The following is a 24,843-nucleotide window of genomic DNA, read 5'->3' as shown; positions in this document are numbered from 1 at the left end:
ATCCTATAGCCCTTAAATAGGGTTTACCATATTCACAGACGTTGCGAATACATTGTATCACAAGCTCAATGGAGGATACTCTAATAGAGATGGATTTGATGATTCAAAAATTTCTAAAACTTAGAGATGAGCGGGCTCGGATTTCCGAAATCTCAGCCCACCCGAACAGTGCGGGTCCGACGGGATCCGAGCACTGTTCGGGAACTTCCGGGCGCCAAACGGAGCCAAACCGAGGCTATGACATCCAAGTCTCGCGTCGGATCTCGCGAGACTCGGATGTCATAAATTCAGCACTAGCGGCCGCCATCTTCATTCTGGCTGCGATCACTCGTGAGAGAGGTTGCAGTTAGGGAGCTCCTGTCCTTGTTTTAATATTAGTGGTACTTTTGTGCTGTGTGCTGTGCTCTGTCCTGCTGAGTCCAGTGGTGCTGCCTGTGTCCTGTGCTCTGTCCTGCTGAGTCCAGTGGTGCTGCCTGTGTCCTGTGCTCTGTCCTGCTGAGTCCAGTGGTGCTGCCTGTGTCCTGTGCGCTGTTCTGCTAAAAAATAAATTATAAATTACACAAAAATTATCCAAAAATAATTGTAAAAAAATATAAAAAGATTATTTTCAAAATACTAGGTACTGCTGTATAACTCCAGTCCAGTGATACTCTCCTGTGCCGCAGATAATTTGTAAAGGCTTTGCCGAGTGTGTGTGGTTTAGGGGTACGCTCTCTTGTGCTGCATATAATGGAGTACAAAAATTTGGAGGATAAAGTAGGGAAAGATCAACACCCACTTCCTCCTCCTAATGCTGAAGCTGCTGCCACTAGTCATGACATAGACGATGAAATGCCATCAACGTCGTCTGGCAAGGGCGATGCCCAATCTCCTAAAGGGCATGTAAAATCCAAAAACCCAAAGTTCACTAAAATTGGCAGAAAAAGAAAATTGAAAACATCTGAGGAGAAAGGTAAACTTACCAATATGCCATTTACGACACGGAGTGGCAAGGAACGGCTTAGGCCCTGGCCCATGTTCAGGACTAGTGGTTCAGCTTCACCCAAGGATCTAAGCCCTCCTCCTCCCCCCCCTCCTCCAAAAAATTTAAAAGAGTTATGCTGTCAGCAACAACACAGCAAACAACTCTGCCTTCTAAACAGATGACATCACAAATCCCCAAGGCGAGTCCAAGGGTGTTGGTGGTTGCGAAGCCTGACCTTCCCCATCACTGTACGGGAAGAGGTGACTCCATCCACCATTTGCAGCACACCCTCTGCATATGCTGGAAGGATGACCCACAGTGTAGATCCAGATTTGGATAATCAAGGTGTCAAGGAGGCTATTGATGTAGCTGGCGTTGTGGAGGAACTTGATGAGGAGGATGCTGATGTGGTTATCATAAATGAGCCACCAGGGGGGGAAACAGTTGTTGTCCATGGGATGAAAAAGCCCATCATCATGCCTGGTCAGAAGACCAAAAAATCCACCTCTTCGGTCTGGAGTTATTTTTATCCGAATCCGGACAAAAAAATGTATGGCCATATGTAGCTTAAGTAAGGCTCAAATAAGCAGGGGTAAGGATCTTGGCCACCTAGGGACATCCTCACTTATACGTCACCTGAAGAACCTTCATAATTCAGTGTTTAGTTCAGGACCTGTGGCTAGGACCGTCAGCAGTCCAGGGACACCTAAATCCCTTGGTCCTGTTGTATCCACACCAGCAACACCCTCCTCGTCAATTTCCTCCACAATCTCCATCAGATTTAGTCACCAGCCAGACAGAGTCCTCTTCAATACGGGATTCATCCGAGGAATCCTGCAGCGATACGCCTACTACTGGCACTGCTGCTGTTGCTGCTGGTAGTCTGTCATCTTCCCAGAGGGGAAGTCGTAAGACCGCTACGTCTTTCACCAAACAATTGACCGTCCAACAGTAATTTGCCATGAGCACCAAGTATGACACTAGTTATCCTATGGCAAAGCGGATAACTGCGTCAATAACAGCAATGTTGGTGTTAGATGTGCGTCCGGTGTACGCCATCAGTGGAGTGGGATTTAGACGGTTGATGGAGGTATTGTGTCCCCGGTACCAAATCCCGTCGAGATTCCACTTCACTAGGCAGGCGATACCAAAGATGTACAGAGAAGTAAGAACAAGTGTCCTCAGTGCTCTGAAAAATGCGGTTGTACCCACTGTCCACTTAACCACTGACATGTGGACAAGTGGTTCAGGGCAAACTAAGGACTATATGACTGTGACAGCCCACTGGGTAGATGCATCGCCTTCCGCAGCAACAGCAGCAGCTGCATCAGTAGCAGCATCTCCACAACGGCTGCTCGTGCCAAGGCAGGCAACGTTGTGTATCACTGGATTTAGTAAGAGGCACAATGCTGACAACCTCTTAGAGAAACTGAGGGAAATCATCTCGCAGTGGCTTACCCCACTCTCCTGGGGATTTGTGGTGTCAGACAACGCCAGTAACATTGTGCGGGCATTACATATGGGCAATTTCCAGCACTTCCTATGTTTTGCCCACACAATAAATTTGGTGGTGCAGCATTACCTGAAGAGTGACAGGGGTGTGCAGGAGATGCTTGCGGTGGCCCGCAAAATTGCTGGACACTTTAGGCATTCTGCCAGTGCCTACCGCAGACTCGAGCAACATCAAAAAACTCTGAACCTGCCCTGCCATCACCTCAAACAAGAGGTTGTGACACGCTGGAACTCCACCCTCTATATGCTGCAGAGGATGGAGGAGCAGCAAAAGGCCATTCAAGCGTACACAGCCACCTACGACATAGGAAAAGGAGTGGGGATGCGCCTGAGTCAAGCGCACTGGAGACTGATTTCCGTGTTGTGCAAGGTTCTGCAGCCGTTTGAACATGCCACACGAGAAGTCAGTTCCGACACTGCCAGCTTGAGTCAGGTGATTCCCCTGATCAGGCTGTTGCAGAAGCAGCTAGAGAAAGTGAGGGAGGAGCTGGTAAACCATTGCGATTCCACCAAGCATGTAGCTCTTGTGGATGAAGCCCTTCGTACGCTTTGCCAGGATCCGAGGGTGGTCACTCTTTTAAAGTCAGAGGAATACATTCTGGCCACCGTGCTGGATCCTCGGTTTAAAGCGTATGTTGTGTCTCTGTTTCCGGCGGACACAAGTCTACAGCGGTGCAAAGACCTGCTGGTCAAGAGATTGTCCTCTGAAGAGGACCGTGACATGCCACCAGCTCCTCCTTCATTTTCTTCCACACCTGTGGCTGCGAGGAAAAAGCTCAGTTTTCCTCAAAACCCGCTGACGGGGATGCTGAGAACATCTGGTCCGGACTGAAGGACCTGCCAACCATTGCAGACATGTCTACTGTCGCTGCATTGGATGCTGTCACAATTGAAAAAATGGTGGAGGATTATTTTGCTGACACCATCCAAATAGACATGTCAGACAGTCCATATTGTTACTGGCAGGAAAAAAAGGCAGTTTTGAAGCCCCTGTACAAACTGGCTCTATTTTACCTGAGTTGTCCCCCCTCCAGTGTGTATTCGGAAAGAGTTTTTAGTGCAGCGGGGAACCTGGTCAGTGAGCGGCGAAGGAGGTTGCTTCCTCAGAACGTTGAAAAAATGATGTTCATAAAAATGAATTATCAATTCCTCAATCAAGTACAGCACTGCCCTCCAGATAATACAGAGGGACCTGTGGTTGTGGAGTCCAGCGGGGACGAATTGATAATGTGTGAGGATGAGGAAGTACACACTGAAGGGGGCCAGGAATCAGAGGATGAGGATGACATCTTGCCTCAGTAGAACCAGTTTAGTTTGTACAGGGAGAGATGAATAGCTTTTTTTGTGTGGGGGCCCAAACAAACCAATCATTTCAGCCACAGTAGTTTGGTAGGCCCTGTCGCTGAAATGATTGGTTTGTTAAAGTGTGCATGTCCTATTTCAACAACATCAGGGACCCAAGGACAAATACCATCTTGCAACTCTTTTTTTGGCATTATGTGCTCTTTGGGGGCTAGTTCTATCTCCATCAGAGATATTCCTGCAGGCCATGTCACCGGCACAGCTATGTTGGTGTCAGACGTGCGCTGCATACTCTGTCTGATTTAGCAGAAGCTAGCCATTGGCCTTGATAATCAAATAGGCTTTCCGTGATATTACATTGTCAGGGATTAGGCTAAACAGAGTGTCATGGTATTTGAGATCCCTACCTTACCTACACGCAGCGTATACAGCGCTGCTATTTGTTCTATCACTTCTATTACTAAGTTTATTGTTTGTGTAGTTCCAAAAAAGAGGAACTGCCATTTCTATTACTACTTTCTTTCTGTATTTCCAAAAAAGAGGAACTGCCATTTCTATTACTACTTTCTTTCTTTCTGTATTTCCAAAAAAGAGGAACTGCCATTTCTACTGCTAATTTTTTTTTTTTTGTAGTTCCAAAAAAAAATAACTGCGGCCTTAACTGCTATGTTGGTGTTAGACGTGCATCCGGTGTCCGCCATCTGTGCAGTGGTATTCAGACCACTTGAGGGTTTTATATTGTGGCCCCGGTACCAAATTGGGTACCGGGGCCACTACACTACGCAGTCCAGATAGCTGTGCAGTGGAATTGAGACCAGATAAGGTTTTTTTATTGTGGCCCGGGTACCAAATTGGGTACCGGGGCCACTACACTACGCAGTCCAGATAGCTTTGCAGTGGAATTGAGACCAGTTAAGGTTTTTTTATTGTGGCCCCGGTACCAGAGTGGGTACCGTGGGCCACTACACTACGCAGTCCAGATAGATGCGTATCAAATATTAAACTACATTCAATGTTGGGGCCAAATCCAAAATTAATTAAAATGACCTGTCATCGTCAAAAACAAGAGGTATTGACGCGTTAGAACTACACCCTGTATATGCTGCAGAGGATGTAGGAGCAGGCAGCTGTGCAGTGGAATTCAGACCAGTTGAGGGTGATATATTGTGGCCCCGGTACCAAATTGGGTACCGGGCTCACTCCACTACGCAGTCCAGAAAGCTACCTCGGTCCAACGTTTTGGACTAAAAACAATATTGTGAGGTGTGAGGTGTTCCAAATACACTGGAAATTAGTGGAAATGATTGTTATTGAATGTTATTGAGGTTAATAATAGCATAGGAGTGAAAAACAAACAAAAAACTAGATTTTAGCACTTTTTATGCTTTTTTAAAAATAAATCAGAACCCAAAACCCTAAATGAGAACCAAAACCTTTCGTCAGGTGTTTTGGCAAAACAAATCAGAACCCAAAACACTAAAAGTGCCCGGTGCACACCCTTACTCAAACTGGATATTCTAAACAGCTACTAGAAAATATTAAAGCAAACGTTTTGAAGATTCCGAAACCTGATACACTTATTAATAAGTAGTTGGCAAAATTGGTTAATAAATTACCGAGGGTACAGTGTTTATAACACAAAAAGCCCAAGTACAGCTAAAATAGTGAAGTCTTTGTGGCCAATTATCCAAATGGATCCAGAACTGTCTTCATTAAGAGAAGTCTCCATTATGCCCTGTTATAAACAGGGGCGAAACATCGAAGATCTAGTGATGCGCACAGATGTTACAAACATCCAATCATCTGAAATTGATAGATTTACAAAAGTACACATAGGTTGCTTTAAATGTCCAAATTGTGTAATATGGAGACAGGAAATACCTTTAAACATCCTCACTCAGGCAAAGAATACGAAATAAATTTTATGCTATCCTGCACCAATACATACATAATGTATATCATCATGTGCACATGTGGCCTTTACTACGTGGGCAAAACATTTCAGTAATTCAAGGAATGGAAGACTCTTCACCATAGATGTCTACTCTCCCGAAATGTCCAGGAGACTCCCGGACTCCCAGGATAGCAGGGCAACCTCCCGCATTCTACCCACTTCATTAGTGAAGTGGATTGGTTCGGGGCTTACCGTAGCGATGCACAGGGTCCTGGGGGGGTAGTCACATGGAATGCATCATTGTGGACCCGCCCCCTGCTGCAATAGGCTGCAAATGGTGATGGACAGCTGAGGGGCTGGCCTAATGACGCAACCCACATTGCCACGCCCCCAGGAATCGGCAGCGAGAATTCCCCTCCCGCAGGGGAGATCTCAAATGTTGGCGGCAACTATGCTCTTCATAGATCAGCTATAAGAATGGCCATAGAAAAACACAACAGTGAACAACCAGTTGCTAGACATTTTTTGAATGCTAGACACAATATGGCTATGCTTCGGTATAAAATTATTGACCATGTTCCACCAAAGCTTAGAGGTGGAGATAGAGATAATAAATGAATGCAATTGGAATCTACTTGGATATATCGCTTGAATACAGTGGCTCCATATGGGCTTAATTGTTTCACGTAGATCTGGATGCATGCTCCCTGTGAAACTTCCCAGGCTCTTTTATCCGAGCCTTGGTTGTCTCCCAAGGGCATGCATTCTTCAACATTCATTAGAATATACAATGTATTGTTAGTGGTCTGCAGCTGCGTTATTTATTTAGATATGATCATGCAAATAATAGATGATGTATTTATATAGTATCATTATATACAGAAAGCCAGATTGCAACTGCTTGTTGGAGTTTGGTAGTATTATTAGTTAATATATATATATTAACAGTAAGAGTTCTCTTTATTCATTAAATATAGCTTATATACAGTCAAGTCCATAAATATTGGGACATCGACACAATTCTCATATTTTGGGCTCTATCAGGGGCGGATCTAGAGAATTCTACCCGGGGCGATTTAGGGGGGGGGCGATTTAGGCTCCGCCCCCTTTTTTACATCTGAGGCAGCCGGCGGCTGCATACTATGTGCAGGTCCGTTCAGCAGTGACAGGTAGGGACAGTGTGCTGCCCAGATGCTCTGATTGTGTTTAAAACACAATCAGAGCAGCCGGGCAGCACACTGTCCCTGCCTGTCACTGCCGAACGGACCTGCACATAGTGTGCAGCCGCCAGCAGCAAGCCCCTGCTAGGGGGGGCGTATCCGCCACTGGGCTCTATACACCACCACAATGGATTTGAAATGAAACAAACAAGATGTGCTTTAACTGCAGACTTTCAGCTTTAATTTGAGGGTATTTACATCCAAATCAGGTGAACGGTGTAGGAATTACAACGGTTTTTAATTCGGGTTGCCATGGTGCTGTTTATTAGCCACACCCCTTATGATGATGTTGGTATGCATTGCTTATTCATTGGCAGTGGGAGGGTTATACCCCTGCAATGCATGTTGGGATAGCCGTGCTAACACTTCAGACAGCTTGTGTAAGGTATGTTAATTATGCTGTGCACTATATGCATTGAGTGTGTTTGTCAGACTCTCACATGATGTCCCTGAGTAAAGTACTATACTAAAATGTTGGAATGGATTAAATACACCCTTTTGATACAAAACTACAATGTGTCTCACTTGAAATCTATTTATCGTACTATCCATACAAGTGAAGTACTGAGGAAGGCAACAGGGTAATGCATACATGCTCTTTATGTGTGCCAAGCACCTGGATACCACACACACACACACACACACACACATATTTTGGTTTGAACTCTTAGATATGTAACTACCTTGTATGGTCTCTTGACCCGACCCGGTCTGCATATTCTCTGGTTGTTACGCCTTCCCTTGGAACTACTGTATATCTGTCTTGCTGTGTTCATGTCATAATCTCTCTGGAGAATTTCCCAACCTACCCATCCTGTCCATTTACGTTCGTTCCTGCTCCGGGCTTCCATTTGATCTCAGGTACTGATCAGCGATCCCCTGGTGATCATTATATAAACTATGTACTGTGCATTAAATAATTAATGGGTTTTGAGATTGCTGAGCGGATACAGTATTGGTGGGAATGAAGACAGCAGCCTGTTTGGCTCTATTATTATTGTACTTCATAGTGCACGTTACCAGAGCTGTAATCTGGACAGGGTTCTGTGTTTGGCCCCTTCTAATTAGTAGAATACCCGCACCATTGTAATGCTTATTGATTTATCACCACTTAGTGATAAAAGTACCTGCACTTCTCAAACAAATATGGCCGAGTAACAGTAGAATTATATTACTGCTTCGCTGGGCCAGTTTCCATTGCTCTGCGCATTCATGGCCAGCAAGCGCAATGGAATAGGGAGCCCAGATTTGGGCTTACAGTTTCACTAATTAAATAAAAACAAATATTTTAAATATTAAAGTATAAAAAAGATTTTATTCCAAGAATAAACTATGTTTAAATACTTTGTTCTGTTAACATCATCCTGTCATGGCATATACAGAACAGGTATTGTGACAATACAAGTACGACAGTGATACTTAAATAGTTAAATAGACTTTAAGATGCAAAGGCTTTGCCAGCAAAACCTGCCACAAACAGAGTTATCACATCACTATTGCCAGCAGTAATCCTTAGACATATAGGGCGGTGTGATCAGGGCCACTATTAGGGGCGTACGGTCAATACAGCTGTGATCGGCCCAGATAGACTGGGGGGCCGTGCCCCTTCTCCTCCGCTATGCTGCTGCTCCCAGGGACTGAAAATATGGGAGTGCCTTGCACTGCGTGCTACACTCCCAGTCTATCAATGACTGGGAGCCACAGCATCGCTGAGGAGAAGGTAAGTTAACTGGGCATTAATATGATAGGAGAGGGGGGAGGAGATAGGAGAAGGGAACATTTACTGTGATTGTGGGGAGAGGGGGGTATTTAATGGGATGGGATGGGGGGAAAGGGGAATATTTAAAGTGATGGGGGGGACATTTATTGTGATGGGATGGGGAGAGGGGAACATTTACTGTGATGGGACGGGGTGGGGGGAGGCATGTACTGTGATGAGGTAGAGTGGGAATGTACTGTGATGAGGGAGGGGACGCAGGTACGGCGAAGAGGGAGGAGGCATGTATGGTGAGGGCACTGCCAGATTAATTAGTACTGGGCCCCACAGTTTATGATGGCAGCCCTGAATGTGATAATCTTAATTGCCCATCTCCAGGCAACAGGGTTCTTGCCCTTTAAGAAATATGCCCCTAATTCTGCAATAAAGGAAGTGGCTGCAGGAAGATAAGGCATTAACACAATAACCACAGTGGTACCACAGCCATAAACACCTTTTTTCAGTTTACATGTTTGTCAGCCAGTTTTCATGCCTTAAATAATAGTGTTATTGCCCATATCTACGTTGTATTGCAGACAGTTGTGCAAGAGAAAAATAATCATTTGAGTATCTCTGAAGTATTAATATTTCCAGAGAGACATTCCCTTAGGAGCAGAAGAACACCACAATTAACCTATGCTGACTATAAATCATCCTGATGTGAAAGAGAACAACAGGCAACCTGTCTGTACAAGGCAGTAAAAAGACATCTATACCCTGTTCACCTGGATTTACAGTGTCAAAATAAAGGCCACTATTTGCATACTAGATGCCTATTACATAAAGTGAAAGGACATGTACAAATGAAATTTCATCAGCCTGTGACCCAGAATGTATTCTGCAATAACACAACAGATTTACTGCAGTATCTTCCAACATTTTAGTTGTTTTAAATGTGAGGCTATTGATCTATTGTTTTTCTATAATGTACACTGTTAAATACAATTGCATTACCATCAATTTTCTATATATAATGCGAGATGCCTCTGTTGGTAATATTAGTAACCCCCCCCCCCCCCCCCGCCCCCATCTATCTCATTTTCACTGCTAGCTATGAAGGCATATGTACTTCTTGTTAAAATAGCTTTAATATAAATAGTTGTTGATTGGTTTTGACACTGCCAAGAATATTGTGAGAAGCAAGAAAACGGAGCTAATCATAGACAATATAATATAATGTATATTGGGCAGGGCTGTACACTCAAGTCTGGGCGATTAGATAATCAGTGCACTCACAGGAACAGAGGGAGTCGGACACAGCCAACACTAAAAAGAATAAGAAAATGATTTCATGAATTAAAAAAAACAGCATATGTTAATCATACGGAAGAGATTAATCCAGAAATGGTTTTGTGGCTATTTTTCAGACCGTTTTATACATAGCCTACAAATTCAGTAGCGTGTCCTTACACTTGGAGATGTTCACATGATATATAGAGAACACAAACTTTGATATAAGATCATATAAGTTATACTAATTGGCACTGCTTTGGTTGAACAGGAGACAGAATCTTGTTTTATTCACTGCAAGCCTGTGATGTTCCATTTCACAGAAAATTCTTTATCCAGATCTGACATCTCTTTCAAACGACAAAATTAACTCAACTGAAAAATTCACAAATAAAAGAAGCACAGATTTGGAACTTATTTTACTAATTAGAGTAAAGAACTGACAATGATTTGACTTTTAAATTGATAGAAAATTGAGTTGGCAAATTAGAATGTACAATATTGGTTAAAAAGGGAACCGAGGACACATTTGCTGTCTGCAGCCCTTCAAAAGTTTCTTTCATACAGTTTTCCATCAAACTGAACAAAAAAGGATAAGGCTGGTTTAATGAGCAAAAGATGATTTCATGAGTGCGGCAATGAATTTTCTTCCTGCTACTGGAATCTTGAAAGCACTTCTCTGCTCCAACTTTACTGCTTTCTTACCATAGGGGATCATATCAAAGAGCCAGCAGCCTTTTCTGACCCATCACAACTAAATACTTGAAGTGAATAATTGGCATTTTGCTTTAACTTTTGTGCAGGGTGAAAACCTACATTAAACCTTGACATCTATGGGGAAAACTATACCAGTCAGAAGTTTTAAAATAAAGAAGTCCACAAGTTTATTTAGTATTTTATTTACATTTCTTTAAACAGAATGTATGCCAAAAAATGGTATCCTACTTCCTAAACAGACATGGGTTTATATTTACTAAACTGCCGGTTTGGAAAAGTGGAGATGTTGCCTGTAGCAGCCAATCAGATTCAAGCTGACATTTTATAGAATGTACTAAAAAATGATAATTAGAATCTGATTGGTTGCTATAGGCAACACCTTCACTTTTTCAAGCCAGCAGTTTAGTAAATATACCCGATGGGGTTTTGCAGGTGGACATGAAAATAGATTTCTATGTTTAAACATAGCTCTTTATAGCAATTGCTAGCTGTTCACTAACTCACACACTTCCTCCATTTTTAAAAGGAGGACAGAAGAGAGATTATTGAATTTCAATATTAGAAGAAAGTAGGATGTGTTCAAATTTCTTCCACCCATGATGAAAGATCAATGATCTCTGAGCAGTCATCTATTTCTCCTTTGTTACTCTGACAAAATGCAATGGAGGACTGAAGCACCAGACCACATAGGTGTCTTTACATCATAGTGTTACTATGTTATATGTGATGGAAGTTGGAGACGGGCATGTCAGTTGTCATAAATGCAATACAGTCATGGCCAAAAGTTTTGAGAATGACACAAGTATTGGTTTTCACAAAGTTTGCTGCTTCTATTCTATTCTTCTATTTGAAGAGCTCTGCAATTCGCCCTTGCATGCTATCAATCAACTTCTAGGCCACATACTGACTGATGGCCACCCATTCTTGCCTAATCAATGCTTGCAGTTTGTCAGAATTTGTGGGTTTTTGTTTATCCACCCGCCTCTTGAGGATTGACCACAAGTTCGCAATGGGATTAAGGTTTGGAGAGTTTCCTGGCCATGGATGCAAAATTTCTATGTTTTGATCCCCGAGCCACTTAGTTATCACTTTTGCCTTATGGCAAGGTGCTCCATCATGCTGGAAAAGGCATTGTTCATCACCAAACTGTTCTTGGATGGTTGGGAGAAGTTGCTCTTGGAGGATGTTTTGGTACCATTCTTTATTCATGGCTGTGTTCTTAGTAAAAATTTTAAGTGAGTCCACTCCCTTGGCTGAGAAGCAACCTTTCACATAAATGGTCTCAGGATGATTTACTGTTGGCATGACACAGGACTGATGGTAGCGCTCACCTTTGCTTCTCCGGACAAGCATTTTTCCAGATGCCCCACACAATCTGAAAGGGAATTCATCAGAGAAAATTACTTTACCCCAGTCCTCAGCAGTGCAATCCCTGTACCTTTTGCAGAATATCAGTCTGTCCCTGATGTTTTTCCTGGAGAGAAGTGGCTTCTTTGATGACCTTCTTGACACCAGGCCATCCTCCAAAAGTCTTTAGCTCACTGTGGGTGCAGATGAACTCACACCTGCCTGCTGCCATTCCTGAGCAAGCTCTGCACTGGTGGTGTCCCGATACCGCAGCTGAATACACTTAAAGAGACAATACTGGCGCTTGCTGGACGTTTTTGTGAGCCCTGAAGCCTTCTTCACAACTATTTAATCTGTCTCCTTGAAGTTCTTGATGATCCAATAAATGGTTGATTTAGGTGCAATATTATTAGCAGCAATATCTCTGCCTGTGAAGCCCTTTTTGTGCAAAACAGTGATGACTGTATGTGTTTCCTTGCAGGTAACCATGGTTAACAGAGGAAGAACAATGATTTCAAGCACCACCCTCCCTTTAAAGCTTCCAGTCTGTTATTCTAACTCAATTGGCGTGACAGAGTGATCTCCATTTTTGTCCTCGTCCACACTCTCACATGTGTTAACGAGAGAATCACTGACCTGATGTCAGCTGGTCCTTTTGTGGCAGGGCTGAAATGCAGTGGAAATGTTGTTTTTAGGGTAAAGTTCATATTCATGGAAAAGAGGGACTTTGAAATTAATTGCAGTTCATCTGATCACTCCTCATGATATTCTGGAGTATATTCAAACTTTGCAGACTTTGTGAAAAATAATATTTGTGTCATTCTCAAAACTTTTGGCAATGACTGTAGTGCAGTAAGTCACAATGACCAGACATTTGCATCTGTTATAGAACATCCAGTAGTAATGCTAATCGCTCATATTATACAAAAAACATTGATAGCTGTAACTACAATCAGGTTTCATTAACCAAAGGAATAAACTTGACAAATAACTAGATTATTTTTTTCAGTACATATATATTTTTTAAAATGCTATTGCCCTACCCCCAAGAAAATAAATATTTTTGGGTGGGGTGGGGGTGTAGATATAATTTAGTATATATTCTATCTATCACTATATTGTTTCAATAGCACTGAAACTGAAAGCTCAAATCCATGGCAGGGGGTGCAGCTTCTTTGGTGCTCACAAGCACCATTGTATTCATGTTCTTTTTTTTCACCTTTGGGTGATACATGGGCCCTTCCAAAATGTGGCTGTGCTTTTAGAGCCCAACCCCTATTGTGAACTGGTCAATACTCTCAAAGCCAATGTCCTGAGTGACATAAGCATTGATAATGTGTTCATTTGGCCTTTCCTCCTCCTAAAATAAACACTCTAAAAATACAGTCATTAAAGTGCTCCTTTGACCCTTATTTTATTTCTAAACTCAGGGAAATAAAGGAATATGGGGATTGTTACTCATGAATGCTTTAGATTTGTCAACATAAACCTTATTTTTAAGTTAGAAGAAGAAATGAAACAATTAAATTAAAACAATACGTACTGTAGTAGGAAGGTTAACTAGATTGACACACGCAGTTACAATTAAATATATAATTACCTTGCTAGGAAATTTTGCTTATCAGCTCCTCAGTATCAGGTGAAAAATCCAGTATGATTTCAGATACACTCTGCCACCCCTTACAAATGAGGTGTTTCTTCCGTTATTGCCAAGAAAAGAAAAGTATTGCAGAGGTACATGGGGAGGGGGGGTGGGGGGTTTCGACGGAGATTGGGGTTTCACCCTTTAATAAACAGATCCCTATGTGTTATAATGAACAGGTGGTTGTTGTGCTTTATAAAAGGAAAGTAACGGTTGCTACGTATTTAAATGTGCTCTAAGTGCATTATATGTAGCTGCACAGTCTTTTCTGTATGCTGGATACTCTGTAATTAGCATATGTTTTGTCTGAATATTTTAACTAGGTACTATATGCTCAATGTGTAGGAGTACGACATGTGGTATGTTGGTCATTGCTTGAGAATTGTACGGGGAGGACAAGTGGTGGGGATAAAAGTCTAATGTTCCTATGAGTGTGGCCCTTGAGGCATAGGTCTCCAAATAAGCATGGACTAAACACCTGCAGCCGCGATATGTGCCCACATTAATATAAATGTTATCCATGGATTCAGCTTTTAAAGAGACTAAATATGTTTCATCAGAGTGTACTTGGTACCGTCACTCCATCTTTCACATGTTTAATTTGCTTTTCTTTATTTTATTTTTTGGCAGCAAATTTTATTTTCCTTACTGATTTAGATGTAGAGTTGCAGACTGGCAAGTTATGTAGATATTTATTTTACAAAATCTTACAATGCTGTTGCTACATATTTGCATTTATTATTATACATGTTGTGTCCTCTAGAGGATTAAACTAAGCATAATTAATGATTATAGAGCATTAGTCTTAATCAAGATATAACTTTTGAAATTTGAAGCAGCATTTATGAAAAGTGGTGCAAGTGGTGTTGCCCATATCATCCAATCAGATATCTGATTTCATTTCCTAAATTGCACTAGAAAAATTATAGCATTTGATCAGTTGCTATAAGAATCGCCACCATTTCGCTTTACATGCTTGTCATATATAGCCTCATTGTTTCATATAAAACCCAGTTTCTCACACAGAAACACAATCCTGCAAGTAAGCAATGATCTACCTGAAGTTACTGAACTCCGTTTAAGGTACGATAAGCCAGTTGTCACAAATGTGTGCCAACAATTGATAGTCACAGCTTAAATCAGCACAAAATCATCAAACCATGGATTTGTCCTATATATTGTACTTCTTAAAACGGAAGAAATTCGGGTTTATATCTAGGCACACAGGATTTTTTTATTGAAAAGATTAAAATGACATTACAGGAGACCATTGGGAACCTAAAATGCCTCATTTTAGAGTATGTACCAGGCTAAATAACAGATTGAATTTTAAACATACAGCATTCCACCACGGTAATTAAATTGTTATCTTCTGGATTAACTACCTTTACATTTAGTGACCCATTAGACCAGTAATTCCCTTTCAGTGTGTCACAACACATGTCACAGTCCCTGTCTGTTTGTCAGTTCTACTAAATCAGTAAAAATTGCTGATCTAGAGTAGGAAGACTGGAGCTCTGCCTATTAGACTTGAAAGTTAATAATCCTGACAGCCTTTCGAGCGACAGCCTCCCTTCTGTGCACCTTATTGGACAGAAGTTCTAACAAAGAGGTGGTAGCTGTCGGATGGCTGATCGCCCTTTCCTGTTAGGCTCACGCAAAATAAGATGCGCCCCTCCATGTGGGCTTTTAAATTAGGAAATTCATTTTTAGAACATTCCTCAGCGTAGAGGTGCACTTCCATTTGTACACATTTTAAAACTCATTATTTTTCACTGCTCTAAGGAAAAGTCATAATAGAACAGAACCTACTTGAGATTGAGAGACAGGGGTTGTTCCTTAGCTTTCACCAGATCCTTCACTCTAAAAGTGCTGCAGCCCAGGAAACTCTTCTGGAGATAAAGAGGGAGATTAAATCTTGATTAACATTGAAAATACAGCATGGCTTGTACAACAAACACAGCATACAAGTGCAATACAAATACAAAGGGAATATAAAAAAATCTCATCAATGATTCCTGTACTAAACACAAACACAAATTAAAGAAACAGAATGTATATAACATGGCTAAATCAATAACCCTGGTGTTAGTTTTGTTATAATTTGGGCTCATTACATTTTTACTTCAATATAATACAATAACAATATTATAACAATATTTTTTGTGGAGTGCAAAAAAATACAAAACAAAAAACAAAAAAGGACTGCAGCTTCAGGAACTACAATTGTTTTTGTTATAGTCTTTCAATATTTGTTTTATTTACTGAAATAAAAAAATAAGTTGGGCAAACAGGTGAAAGGAAGGTATTGTCCTACATCTCTAAATAGCTGCAGGTCTCCAAAATAAGAATAGCAATTCTCTTGTATAGATTGACTTAGCATATTTCTACTACCATTAATCCTATAAGCAACTATTGTTTAAGCAACTATTATTTTTTGTGTGATGTTTTATTACTGCAGTAAGCAGCTATGAAAAATGTTCTTAACGGTGGGGTCCTGTAAGTTTCTGTGGTTTACAGCCGTACGCAATAATCTACAGTATCTTTATAAGGACACTAGCAGTTTAACCAATTATGTACTGATCCTAAATACAATGTAAAATGACCATTACCACAAGTTTTTCTTACTGAACATATTTCAGTATTTCCTTTAAGGACTAATGCTAAACAAGTTGCTTATAAAATGCATGAAACAGTTTCTATATTCAAATCTATCATTACACTGCAATTGATAAGACACTGGGCATTTTATCATTACACATTCCGAGCAGTGAACCTTGTTTATCACATTGCAATAGCATATTTCAATAGCTGAACCAAAGTGGAAATGAAAGCAGAGACTTTAATTGTCTTTAAGCAGGAAAATAATTTTGGGTGCAGAAATCCTTTACTTAGCTACAGTTAGATAGTTTTCTGAAGTGTTCAGAGTAATTGTTACATCTTAGGAAGTCTAACAGTATTGCTTTGCTACCTCTAGCTGCTATCAGGAAATGTATTATGAGGCATATTCACTAAAACGGTGATAGCTTTCAGACCTAGTTAATGTCATTTCAAGTGAAAAGCAGGGAAGTGGGAGCAATTACTGCTATTTTGTGAATAGTTCTCATTGAAGGAAATGGCGAGTCACGGTGAGATGAGCATAAATGGGACACTTATTGCAGCCCAAATGCTACTGCTGTGCTTCTTTGTGTGTGATTTTATAAAGAGTAATCTGTTTTGCTATTATTTTCTCCTTACACTACTATACTTTAGTCCAAACACCATGCAGTTTGCCCGACAAAGGGTTAGTTCATGTAAAATGAATTGTTCAAAGTTCTTTTGATGTTTTAGTTTTCATAATCTAGTATTTACAGTATTTTAATTTTTTAGTGTCTTTACTAAAAAAAGAATTCCTCTAGTTTTTCAACCTCTGAAGTTACATGCATAAGAGGAAAATTTGTATATAGCAGGCAGCTTCTACATACAGCTAAATGGCAAAACTACACACCTCCAAACTGTCCCAATTTAGTGAGACAGTCTGACTGCTGAGAATGTTGGGTGGTATGTCTGTGCATGCATCATTGCAAGGGTCTTTTTGGGATGGCCTAGTGCTCCAGAAGCGATGGGTAAACACGCAGTGGGTTATGGCATGTGCAAAAATGATATGGCTATGTTCCCGTTTACTGTGACTACACTAAATGTACCCGACTGGAAAGTTTAACGGTTGGGAGGTATGAAACTATTAAACCATGCATTTATGACAATTGAAAGTGGCGTATGAAAAAAAAAATATTCTAAAGACATGAGGGTAAATTTATCAAGCTGCGAGTTTCTGGTGAGTTTGAAAAGTGGAGATGTTGTCTATAACAATCAATCAAGTTATCATTTTTAGAATGTACTAAATAAATGATAACTAGAATCTGAGTGGTTGCTATAGGCCAGTGGTGGCTAACCTGTGACACTCCAGGTGCTGTGAAACTACAAGTCCCAGCATACGCTTCCAGCAATAAGCTGCTATATATTGGCAAAGCATGCTGGGACTTGTAGTTTCACAACACCTGGCGTGTCACAGGTTAGCCAACACTGCTATAGACATCTCTACTTTTCAAACCTGGAAACTTGTAGCTTGATAAATTTACCCCATGGACAGGCTTGTGAGAGCTTAAAGCCTACTTACTATTTAATCTTATATATAAATATATCAAGCTTTTGTATTACTCATTAAAATTCTATACCTGAAATAAAGTAATTAACATTTGCTCTACCAGCTACCTATCATCTCACTTTTCTGTAAGCGGACAGGCTTAAAAAAAAAAACAGCTTATAAACACATTGCTCTAAGAATATGTAGGGTAATGGATGACCTGACCTTCCAACATTTCCGTGCAGAAGATCAGGCCACGCCCCAGATCCATACATTGCATACCCTGATACACCAAAACCATGCCCTCGGTGAGGTCACACCTATAAATGTAAGCCCCACCAATTCTGGAGAGTTCACTCACATCCCTCCAAATTATAAGGAAAATACATGTTTATCATACTATGCTTGGTATTTGACCTTTTGATCCATATTAGTAATCAGATTTTTGAGGATTTGTAACAGATAGCAGAGAAAGTTCCCCATTACATTTTACTTTTTTAACACAGTTGTAGTAGAATGTCATGATAATGTGGCTGGTCCTTGGCGAGGGGCCAACCACCAGGAAGACCAGTATCTCTAAACCCTTTAGTGGCTGGCTCCGATGAGTCTGGGCTCCCAGGCAACCCCCCAGCTCAAAAATAAATACATTACTCTGAACTCTTAAGGATACAAATAAAATATGAGGCCACCAGTCTTCCAGGAAAAGTCTTGGTAAGGTCTATCATTAAACCAACCATGGTATTATGTGTTCATTGTTTTAGATACCTTAAAAGATAACTAGAAGACCCAACTACACTCCAGCTCTGCTGCATTTGTACCATCGAATAGAACATGCATTAAATAGCTATCACAACATAACATTTTACCAGAGTTGCAGAAAAGCATTTGTAAACGCGTTACAAAAACTGAAAAATTTAGAAGAGTAAAGGTTGATCTACTCAGAGAATAACTGACGTAAGTAGACTGGGAAAGTTCGCTCTTAAATAAAGCAGAGAGATCAAATGGAAACATTTTAAATAAATACTGATGCAAGTACAAATTGTATTGCAACAGGAATTCTAGGAATAAAAGGTAATCAATGAGGTTAAAGTAGAAAGTATTGGAAGTAATTATGAGAAATACAGAGCATTTAAATTGTTAAATCTAGAAGGCACTGAAAATGAATTATGAAAGTACAAAGAATGTAGCAAAATATGTTAAAAGTCAATCAAATGAAGATTGAATTTGCAAAAGATTACATGTCTAATACTAAAACATTTTTCAAGTAAAATCAATTAAAACAACATTTTTAGCAATGGGCCACTTTATCTTCTACAATTATTTTTCAATCTTTGTATTCATAAAGCGGGGAAATAGTACAAGGAAATAGGTTGTGTGGCAATAGCTGTTGCACACCATTGACTGTTTCTTGTGTAAGGTACAATTACATCTAAACATGGTAAAGACAGATAAAAACATGCGACTCACATGGCATTCACTTAGGTGTGCTAAAGAAACTAAGTTCAGTAATTGATAAACCCCTATTTCTTATAATTATGGGCTTCCTCATATCCAGAAGTTTCAAACTGCATCTTGGTAGTGCAATTGATGTCATATATTTAGGGGGGAGGGGGGAAGTATGCATAGAACTGGTTGAAGAATAGAAGACAAAGGGTAGTTATATAATTGAACATATTCACAATGAAGTACAGTTATTAGTTGTGTACATCACGGGTCAGTATTGGCCTTTGTCTTATGTATTAATGACCTTATAGATGGCCTAGACACTAACATGTCCATATTTGCTGATGACCCTAAGCTATTGGGTCACTAATACAGTGCAGGATAGTCATTTTCTACAAGCAGATTTAGCCATGGTACCCTGGGGCATGACATGGCAGATGAAACGTAATATAGATAATGCACCTAGATGCAGCTAATACCTATGTTTTTTTACAATATAATCAGTCTATTTATTAAATAGTGAAAAGCCTTAATACAGGCGTTTTCACAGATTCAGGGTTTTTTCCTATTTATGAAGTCTTCTCTATGGATGACAGCTTCTGCAGACCATCACCATGTCTGTCTGGTGAGATTTCTCTGTGCAAAGCATATTTTCAGAAACGGTACAAGTATCATCACTATCCTCCTATAATTACCTCCGTCTCAGGATGGTGATGATGGCACCAGGACACAAGAAAAATATACTAGTTAAATAAAGCAGCTTTTCTTAATAAAGTTTTATTTCCTTCTTTAACTTTATTTCTTTTTTAAATCGAATCTGGAACTGAAACCCCAAGCCTGGTCTTCCAGTTCCAAAGCACATGCGCTAGATCCAGAGGGACCCTGCACTGGCCTGGCCAGCTGTAAGACTCTTCTTACTGCTGCAGGTCAGCGTCACGGCGGAGCGGAGCATCGCTCTGCTGCCAATCACATTTTAATGATTAATTTTGTGCGGATGAGGATTTGTTATCGCTGCAAAAGGCGGAGATAGAAAATCATCCATTTAGCAGGGTCTTGATGATGTTTATGGGTCTTGATAATGCCTGGTTTATTTACAGTTTGTGGTACATAAAAAACAGTAGTGATGTCATGGCATGTCTCCATAGGTCCAGGATTCAGGACAGTCCAGTGTAATGCAGGTAATAGGTCAGTTCAAACAATGCCCTCCAAGGGTGGGAGTCAACTCTCCTAACAGCTGCCTACGTGTCTTCCCGCCGAAATGCTGGTTCAAACTGGTCTATTAGCATTACAAACACAATATCATTTTGGGCATTAATTCTTTATTATCCATAACTAGTATACTCAGGGTGCGATCGCTTAGCCGATTGTAGCAGATGTCTGATGGTAAAAAGTGTATTAGTATGACACCAAACCTGATACATTTCTTTTATCCTGAACCTTAGATATGAATAAAGTGGTTTTAACATTATTATATTAAACTATTAAATCTATTACATTTGATTTTAAAAGACAATGTGATGGACCTTTATTAAGGTGAACTATTTACAAATGAATGTGTTGGTGTATGTTCACTAGTGTTATTGCGTACTACGCCCTTCCACGCAGTAGCGTGCTATTCGCATATTTTCTGATAAAGCCAATTAAATTGATGGATATTAATTTGAAACAACTTCATCCAATTATTTGACTTTCACAATGAATAGACCCCTACATGTAAAACATTTGGAAAAAATTGAGAAGAAAATACTGAGTAGCAGCATGCAGTGCCAAAGGCAAATAAAATTGTGGGAAGCATTTTCATTGTATAAATGACTAGTTAGATCACATCTTTAAACATGGGGTGTAGTTTTGGGCACCACACTGTAAGGAGGACATAGGAGGATCGGAGACAGGAAACTTTTTAATAAAAAGAATGGAAAGGTTAAGGTAAAGGCACCTTAGAAGTCAACTAATAAACATGTATAAATATATTCAAGGTCAACACAAAGATATGCCTAACAAACTTTCTTAATTCTTACCAAACACCATACAGGGAAGAGGGATTGTTAACTGCAATTGGATGAAAGACTTTCACCATGAGCATAAAATGAGCTTCTTGACTATAAGGGTATAAAAGCTTAGGAATTCCTTACCACATAATGGGCTGATGGTAGTTTCACAAGCATAATTTAAAATGGATTGGATGCTTTTCCTAAAAAACATGTTTTCTGAAGCTATTATCAGCAGAGGGCATTATGGGGTATTTGATCCAGGGAATCACATAGCCAATTTTAGTTTGAGGGAGCAATCTGTATCCGGCTGTGAAGCTTAATTGGCAAATTTCAAATGATGGTTTTGTAAAATATAACAAATACATGTGTGAGCTTTTGAATATACATTATGTAGCAGCATTTACTAGCCAGTAAATAAGTCCTATAGGCAGTGTCGGACTGGCCCACAGGACTACCGGAAAAATCACCGGTAGGCCCCTCTGCCTTACGGCCACACACCCTTCTAGAAGTGGGCGGAGCCCATTCAGCTCACATGTTCGGTATCCCTGCTGCCCTCCCCGGTGTCCCTGCTGCTGTGTGTACAGAGTTCATCTCGTCTGCTTGTTATAAAGCTTTGTAATCATTCTCACTGCCGGCCTGGTGTGGAGAGTTCCCCAATCACCATCTTGATATCACCCGTGTTACACGCAGTACGTGTGCCCAGATCCTGCCAGCGTGTTAGACAGAGGAGCGTGTGCCTGCTGGGAGACCAGGTCCAGGGATTCTTGTCAGATAAGGTTTGACCACAGGGAACAGTTCCCCCTACGCACATCAGACTTCTTGTCAGTAAGTGTGTTACACACAAACTGTCTGAGCATGAGCGGAATAATAAAGGGAATACTCGTAGAATATTTAACTTAAACCAGGAATTAATGAATGGCTGCTGAACATACGTATCCTGTCATCCAGCCGGCAGCCACGTTCTGGATCAGAGGGGGGGTCAGCTCACCTGGTGATCGGCGTCCCTGCTGCTACAGATGACTGGCTGCAGTCATCTTTCAAATGCGATCGCAGCTGCGATCATGTGACCTGCCCCCTTCTCCTCCTGTCAGCTGACTGTCTTATGCTCCAGCCGCCGCTGAAGGACTAAGGAGCAGAGGCTACATCAATCAAAATATGGGTAAGTAGATTTTCTTATTTTTATTTAATATTATTGGATATGTCTTTTAATTTCCTCCAAATTCCAGGACTTTCACTTGACACAGAATTATCTTATATATATATCCTCCATCTGTTCTCTAGCTACTGGGTAAGCAGAGGCTTTACTGCAGAGAATATATATATATATATAAATATATATATATATTATATATATATATATATATATATATTATATATATACACACACATATATATATATACACATATACAATATATATATATATACATATATACATAATATACATACATACATATATACCTACATAACATATATACATATATACAATCTACATACATACTCATATATATATACTACTATATAATATATATATGTATTATATATGTGTCCCGTGCGCGAATTGAGAGAGCACTATTCCACGGCATATGTGAATTGGGGGGCACTATTGAGGGTATAATTTGAATTGGGGACACTATTGTGGGCATAATATGAATTGGGGACAGTATTACGTGGCATATGTGAATTTCGGGTACTACTGTGTGGCATAACATTGTTTGGGGCACTACTGTGTGGAGTAACATTGTTTGGGGCACTACTGTGTGGCATAATATTGTTTTGGGGGCACTACTATGTGGCATAGGGGGGCTGCCTATCTATACTAAAACTATAGTGAGGGGGGGCTGCCTATGCTAAACTATAATTAGAGGGGGCTGCCTTTGCTAAACTATAGGGAGGGGGGCTGTACAGAGAACACTATAGGGAGGGGGTGATGGGACCTTTAATTTAATGCTGGGGTGGTTTGGGTCTATAATTGAATGTAGGGCTGAGTGTGGGGAGGAGGCTATCTATTAAATGTGAATATTAATATTTAATGTGGGAAATGGATGTATTAACGTAAATGCTATTAATTTCTTGCTGGGGCTGTTTGGAGGGAGGGTAATAGGTTTATTTATTAAATGGGAATAGTATTAAATTTAATGTTGGGGTCGGTTGGAGGGAAATAGATCTATTTATCAAATGTGAGTACTATTACTTTAATGTTGGGGCTGGAGAGAGGCCTATTTATTAAATGTGGGTGCTGTTGATTTAATAGCGGGGAAGGTTGGTGTTTTCTAAATGTATCCATTATTTTTTTAAAATAGGACCCTCAACATTCCAGGATACAGACAAGCCGCAACTAAAGAAACCAGAAGCCACAGGTGGTAAAAGTGACAACAACAGGTAGGACAGTCTGTCAAATGTTCTGAGTCTAGTGCAAGCTTAGCTAACCTGTGGCACTCCAGGTGTTGTGAAACTACAAGTTCCAGCATACCCTTCCAGCAATAAGCTGCTATATATTGGCAAAGCATGCTGGGGCTTGTAGTTTCACAACACCTGGAGTGCCACAGGTTAGCCAAGCCTGGTTTACTGGAACACAATCCCAATTTTTGGTGACTGTTCTACCCAATCTAAGGGGCAGGTCAAGACTGTGTACTCTATATACACACTGCATTCTTTATATATTACACTATGGTACTAGCTGTCCTTCGTGAGCTGACCACTCCCCCTCTAGTGTCTGGTCCCGCCTCTATGATGGCCGGCCACACCCCCACTGGTGGGCCCCTAGCGTTGCAATCCCCCGGTGGGCCCTTCATGCCCCAGTCCGACACTGCCTATAGGAAGGAACAGCCTGACTGAAATCCAATTACTGCATACTTGTCAACTCTCTTGGAACGTCCGGGAGACTCCCAGATTCCAGGTGGATCTCCCGGACTCCCAGGAGAGTATGGCAGCCTCCCGCATCTGGCCCACTTCCAAGTGAAGTGGGCAGAATTAGATCTAAAATGCCGCAATTCTCAGGGAATCGCAGCATTCTGGCCCGCCCCCGCTGTAAAATTATGCGTTTGCGCTTTTCTGAGCCCCCCCCGCACGCCCACCTCCCCCCAGGAGGGGTTGCAGGTGGCGGTACAGTTGCCAGCAGTCCCTAATTTCCAGGGACAGTCCCAGGTCTTACAAATAGGTCCTTGGAAATGTGTCACTACAATCTTTCTAGAACAACCAACTGCACCAGTACAAAAATGATTCATAGTAGTTTAATTGAAATTTGCACTTTTAATTCTTATTATCTGTGCTCTATAAGTCAATGCTTATTGAAGTAGAATATTTACAGTGTAACAGCATTGCATTTACACATGCAGGTCATTGTAATACACAAAGACCGCCCTATACAGTGATTAAATTTACCTGCTCAAGCAGCAAAGTGTCCCTGAAAACAACTAACATGTTGGCAACTATGCTCTACACCTGAGAGCAGGGGCGCACCCAGGGGGGGGTTTACTAGTCCCCAGAAACCCCTGTCCTACCTGGGGTGCCGTATGCTTACAGTGGCTGGCCCCTCTCCCGGGATCAGCCACTACTGTTGTAGCTTGGGATCGTCTCCCAGTCTGTCCCCTGCTGTGTGAGCACAGCTATCTGCCGGCAGGTTGACCCAGCCCGTTCCTCCCACACAGCCAGCATGGTGTTATGCAGGAGGCAGCAGCAGAAGGTAAGAATGTGTGTGTATA

The 24,843-nt window shown here is 41.0% G+C and overlaps 1 protein-coding gene across 8 annotated transcripts in view; it reads right to left on the bottom strand.

The window, feature by feature from the left end:
* The window catches only part of INPP4B (inositol polyphosphate-4-phosphatase type II B), a 481,006-nt gene that overhangs the window by 232,394 nt on the left and 223,769 nt on the right, over positions 1-24,843 (bottom strand). For 5 of the 8 annotated variants that reach the window (XM_075199307.1, XM_075199368.1, XM_075199350.1 and 2 more), the window contains 2 exons: positions 15,397-15,476; positions 9,885-9,914 (listed from right to left, as the gene is read on the bottom strand). In XM_075199307.1, coding sequence (XP_075055408.1) covers positions 9,885-9,914; positions 15,397-15,476 — 110 coding nt within the window. The remainder of the gene's footprint in view (positions 1-9,884; positions 9,915-15,396; positions 15,477-24,843) is intronic. The other 3 variants (XM_075199324.1, XM_075199341.1, XM_075199316.1) reach the window with 2 other exon arrangements.

This window comes from Mixophyes fleayi, chromosome 1 (genome assembly GCF_038048845.1).
Source record: "Mixophyes fleayi isolate aMixFle1 chromosome 1, aMixFle1.hap1, whole genome shotgun sequence".
Taxonomy (NCBI): Eukaryota; Metazoa; Chordata; class Amphibia; order Anura; family Limnodynastidae; genus Mixophyes; species Mixophyes fleayi.
This window is presented reverse-complemented; position numbering and strand designations above follow the sequence as displayed.